Below are 6000 nucleotides of genomic sequence, written 5' to 3' on the forward strand. Positions count from 1 at the left end.
CCCGGAAAAGTAAACCATGCCAACCGGTGAGGGAATGTTATGGTTCGGGCAGAGATCACGGCTGGTGAAGCATAACTCACGTTGACGAGGGTCTGTTAGTTTTTATTCCCTGATGATCGCGAGTTATGTACAATGTGAAAATGTGCACAAGCAAGATTAACAACCAGTTTATACTGCTTTTAAAATTCAAGCACACCTCAATGTGTGTTCTATTTTAATTCACCATTATAAAGAAACGTCAAAGGACTTTTTATCACGAACACTCAGTTCCACGTCAAGCCAATTTTCGATAAAGTATCGATAAATTTTCTTCCAATGTCGTATAGTTGATAGACGTATTGATAAAACAGAAAAATCATTCGAATTCAACTGGTTCGATGATTCCGTGCGTTGCGCTTTATTTCATTTCTAATTATTTTTCGATTATTTCGGTGCTTCATGAATAATATAATGAACCCTGTCAATCACGCCGCAATAGATCAACAATCGGACGTTGAATAAAGTACTTAGTCCTTAGCTATCGAACCCTCAGTATCGTAGCGTTTTTATTATGCAGTGTAGGCAAAAATTAATTCAGTTATTCATACGTCTGAAAGCGCAACCCGTTTCGATCCCAATCTCGTAAAAATCCAATTTGTTAGCCGCTTGAATAAGCAAAGTGAGCATGAAATCGGACGGAGGTTCATTCGCGTGGGTGACTTTATTGAAAAGGGATCGCCTTTGGATCCCTTCTTTGTTTGAATTATAAAAAAATTTCAATTACTCGGAAAAACACCGTCCCGCGCAATATTGGTGATTCTATGTTAATTGATTGGTTCGCTCTTATGCTTCCGACGAAGTAATCATGTAATCGCAAATGGCGTCGATCGGATCCAGCAGTCTTGCCTTACCTAGCAGGAGAAATATGAGATCCGAAACGGCCAAGCTGAACAGGTAATAGTTGGTGGCGGTACGCATCGATGGATGACGCACGATTACGAGGCAAACGATCAAGTTTCCTATCACCCCGGTTACCAGGATGCCCACGAACAGGATCGTCACCTGGTGAGAAAGAGGGAGAGAAAGAGAACAGAGTCAGTACGGCCAATCCTTTGGAAATATGTTTTAAAAGTATGGTTTTGTTTTTCAAGACGAATTTACAGTCAAAGTTGAATCCTATCAAAATTTCCACGAAATTAGCAGACGAAGGAAGTTATTAAAGAAATCAAAAGACAAATTGAAACCGTTAAACTATTGCCAACTCGGCAAAGTAAACCTGCGAACGGGTTGACAAAACTTCCTGTTTATTACACTTTGCTCAATTCCCGCGACGCCATTTGTGCCGGGCAAAGGAAACTAAAACACTAACTCGCCCAAACGGATGAAAAAGCGCTCGCCGTTTCTTCCTCGCAGCCCATCACGCACACCGTGAAGTACCAAAACTCCTTCCGAGTGCCACTCCACCAGGTTGTGGCGTCTGGGGGAAAATTAGTTTCTGCCAGTCTTCAAAGAAACGCTCCGGTACGGCCAGGGAAAAATGCGCACGGAGTGGTAATTGAATCGAGAATTAATCACAGCTACGACGATTGGTGCCAATTGGTGCAAAACTTTTACCCGTGGCATGTCTTACAGTCGGGCGCTTTCGCAACGCCGGGCAATATAAAACTTCAAGCGATAGCCCGACGTCCCGATGGTGGAGCTTTTCGTGGAGCAAAAGGGTTTTCGTCGAAAGTTTGCGTCATTAAAACAGATCATAAAATTAAAGTATGGCATAATTTCCTAGGGCAAATATAAAAGGAGTTAAATAAATTATATCAATTTTGTGAAGTTCAACTAAACAGCTGGTCTTCAAGTTTGAAGTCAATTTTACTCGGTTTTCTTTAAGCAAGATATTTATAAAAGAACTTCTGGCTTTTGCAAAAGATAATTTTCTTTAAGCTATCCGGTTAAATAAAATAAACGAATATTGAAGTAGAAAAATGGTTGCCGTTGTTTTATTGTTTTCTTAAAAATAGTATAATAAAACACAATTGCAATTCAAAATTCACAACATAGGTTTTGAAAGAATTCGAAACCCGACAATATGAAGCCGACCCCAAACACCACAGTTATTTATCAGGATCATATGGTGACAAACGTTTGAGTTGACAGGCAGTGTTGTTACGAGTTCCATGAATTGTTTTTCCACACCTGAGCAAGTTGTCTCGGAGGAAAACCACAAGCTGCTCCGCTTCACGACCAAAGGAATTCGAGAAGCCGTAACTTTACCAATTAAAAAGTTACGGCAGGAAAAACCCGGAAATCTGATCGCCCTTATGATGCATGGGAGAAACTTTTACACACATGCGAACCGGATCGGTTTGTTACAGAGTGTTGACCGTGAGTCTAGCGTGCAATCATGGCCAACAGCAGTAAAAGAGCGATATGCAATGATATACGGAAAAGTGCCAGATTTTGGAAGCTCATGCTCGCACGATGATTGATGTTTGAAAACTATGATTGTTTTCTCTTACTCACCCCTTTAACTTTTAGATATCGTAGGATGAATTTTGAAATAAATTTTCGTCATTTAAATTAAAATTTACATGCAGTATACAAACTACGATTTTAATGAGGGGTTTCAAAAACGTTTTTAAAATGTTTTTTATTTATTTCTTAAAGCTGTTAAGTAGTTTTATAAAAGTTTGGTTTCACATCGTCAGTTAGTATACCAATGTTACTACCTAGAGCGTTTATTATTGCGTTAGATCAGTGGCAACTCTTCTCCACTGGATGCTGTGTAGGAGGTCGTACGATAACACTATCTATCGTCAACAACAAGTTCTAGCTTCATCCGATAACGGACCAACAACTCCCTAATAAATCTGACCGGCACATTGTTGGGTTATGGCCACTATTTTCAAGAGAGACGGAAACCAAAGCGTCGGCATACCTATCCCACCCGGGAGCTTCAAGCAAACGTTACCCGATTGTTGTAAGGACCATACACTGCGATAATATACCACTGAGGCTCCAGTTTCCATAACACCTGCACCACTACAGTCGATCATCATTAGTTGATCTGTTTCGCATCAATAACTTCACACTAACTAGCGACCAACATATGCGCAGCTTCGGTTAGCTTTAATTGTTTCCGTTTCATAATTTATGTGTATTGATGCATTGCACTGGCACTCTCAACCGGTCCTTACGCTTTACCGGGAATGTATACCTTACTCCGGTATTTACCGCACATTGACCACACCTTTGCGTGAGCTTGTTAATTCCGAGAACATTCACTGTGAAACCACACTCTCCCGTTTTCAGCGCACACAGTTTCCCCTCGAAGGGAGATGTCCCAACGATTTCGCCGTGCGGTTCGCAGGACACTCGCACAAAATGGAATCAAAGCCAATTATGCAGCAATTGTGCTGAGTCCGGTGTTGGGTTGGAAAAGTTTTTCCACCTTCGCTAGGGTGGAAGGAAAACATTGCAGCGACTATTTTCTCGTCCATTTTGATTGCACCGCAGAATCGACCACAATCACAATCGAATCATTAAATCGCCAACGGAAACTGATATCCACAAGTTTCGATATATTCTATATTAGATGAACTAAATTGAATGAAAATAAAGCAAAATTCACAAGCGAAATAGTTTTCAATGATTTAACATATATCCTTCATAATTCTTATCAATTTCCATTCCAATAATCCATTTGCAACTCTTTTTTCGTTCTACAATTGTTCACATGTGTTTCGTTCATTCTACATGTGTTTCGTTCTTCAATAGTTTCTGTACAGCTTTTAGGTAATTTTAATTCTTTGCATAAAACAAAATAAGGTGATGAATGAAGATCAAAACAGATCATTAAATTAACTAGGTATTTCCAGTACTTTGCCAATCTGTCATTCTTCAATAAGCTTCAAGCGACATAAAAATTATGAAATAAGATCTATTTCTCGTTTTTAAATTGTAATTTCTTCACCCACTCATCGACGTGAAATTTCATTACTTTATTCAGATTTGAAATACTCCTCTCAACAAATGTTAGATCCAAACAGCATAAGCTTCTAATAATGCAAAAAAACTGGAACAAAAAACTCACCTGAAAACCATTGTACCATTGCGCTTCGCGATGGAAAACACCGCCAAGCCAGCTTTTCATAACTTCTACATTAAGCCCGAAACCAAGGGAGGCAAACGGACGAAATCCGCTTAAGTGCAAATACGAACCAAACCATTACCGTCCAGCCGCACATCCAGCTACCCATCCCTTCCCTTTCGGGCCTGTATCAAACTTTCGCAATTCGCAAACCACAAACGATCATTTTATTACCTTCGACTGTGGCTGGCTGTTTGCGTTCACCGGCCAAAGCTCCCCCTACGCGCGATTCTCGCACATGTGCTGGAAAACAAACAGCTTCCCAGTGAGCATCGTGTTCGGAAGTCATTTAAAATTACCGCCATTCGACTGGAACGTTCCGTTCGATGCGTTTTTGTGAACAATGCGCAGTGAAAGGTCGTGTCCTCTAGTGCTCCCGGCAGGGCAATCATCCAAGCAGGTGGTGGAAGTATGTTGGCGTATGCTAAAAGCCACCGCCCGGCCCGCCGTCGGTGATGGTGTTTTCCTTTCTACGCGATAAAAATCCTGTTGGGTCGAGTGAAAGTGGGGAAAACGTACATACGAAGTATCCATTTTCCTTTCAACCCGCCGCTAGAAAAGTCGAAAGCGAAACCACTCTCTATAAAACAGCCATCAACAAGCACACCTGAAGAGTTTCATGCGTAAATTTTTCTAGACTTCACTTCTCGAGATTGTGTTTGTCCGGTTAAATTTCCTTTTTTTTTTCTCTCAGTTCCACATGCGGCTCATCCCAAACTGGTTCAAAACTAATTCGAACTCATTTGGAAAGCTATTAAAAACTTTGTCAACCAAGGCTCCGGTCTTAGCGATACCATGTCGCGTGTTTTTTTTTGTTGGGTTTTTTGCTCCATTCTTTTTCCTGTTTAATTTGGTTTTACCACCCCAAAAGGAAAACGGACGCCTGCTGGGGGCGTTCCGTTCTCCACTCGAAACTTCGCCGTTGGAGGAAGATTTCTTTCGTAATCAGATTATTTCCATAGCGTTTTGTCACGAGAGACCCAAGCAGGCGGCGAACTCGGAAGGGAACAGCAAAAGTGGTTCCGGTCGGAAGTTGCTCGCGGACGCACGCAGGCTAAAATTGGGTTGGTATTTGCCTCGTGCCGTGCTTTGGTTCCGCAAGTGATACAGAGAGATAAATTGTAAGCTGATCTGGCTAGATGGCAGGGACTTTGGTATTTTCTTTTCTCGTCCACTGTGTCCCTTTCCCCGGGCGTCTGGCAGACGTCTTGGGTCGCGTGTATTTTTACCGTAATTAAGGCGATACTAATCGGAATTGGCTATTAATGAGGAGGGTGGAGGAAATTTCAAAGGAAACTCGCTACACTTACCAACAGCGCGGTGAAAAGCGGCATCTGCTGCGGTCCGCGCGCGTACTCCAGGAACGCGGCGATGGAACAGTTGAAGTTGACATTGAAGGGATCGCACGGGTTGGGCGGGGGGAAGAGATCGGTGAGCGAGTCGTTCTCCGGTGCGCCGCTTCCATTGCCCGCGCCCACCAGCCCCACCGTCACGCCGAGCAGCACCTCCAGCGACATCGTCGACCCGGTCGGAACGGTCTCGTACGGACCCTCCGGGAGCAGCCCGATCGAAGGGACGGACGAGGCAGTGGCCACCGAGGGCCACACCAGGGAACTCGCATTTTCCAGCCCCTCCATGGCGGCAACGAGTCGACCGATGGTCCGCACCTTAGGTTCCACCCGGCCTTTACCGAGAACGCCGCCCCGGTGGACGCTTTCGCATGGCCGCGGGATTCCTCACTCGATCTGCTTTTCCGGAGGGGTCTTTTCTTTTTTTTCTTTTCCGTGGAGCACTAATTTACGATACCTTAACGCGCGTCACGCACGATGAACCACGGCCCTCATCAGTGTCGACATCGTTGGTGAGGGCGCTTCGCA

General features: G+C 43.4%; 1 protein-coding gene across 1 annotated transcript in view; it reads right to left on the minus strand.

Moving 5' to 3' along the window:
* LOC131284245 (neuropeptides capa receptor) overlaps positions 1 to 5760 on the minus strand; it is a 28296-nt gene extending 22536 nt beyond the window's left edge. Inside the window, exons 1-2 of the mRNA XM_058313099.1 lie at positions 5434 to 5760; positions 891 to 1041 (exon numbers count right to left, since the gene is read on the minus strand). Of these exons, the coding sequence (XP_058169082.1) occupies positions 891 to 1041; positions 5434 to 5760 (478 nt within the window). The remainder of the gene's footprint in view (positions 1 to 890; positions 1042 to 5433) is intronic.
* Between the last annotated feature and the right edge of the window lie 240 nt (positions 5761 to 6000).

This window comes from Anopheles ziemanni, chromosome 3 (genome assembly GCF_943734765.1).
Source record: "Anopheles ziemanni chromosome 3, idAnoZiCoDA_A2_x.2, whole genome shotgun sequence".
NCBI lineage: Eukaryota > Metazoa > Arthropoda > Insecta > Diptera > Culicidae > Anopheles > Anopheles ziemanni.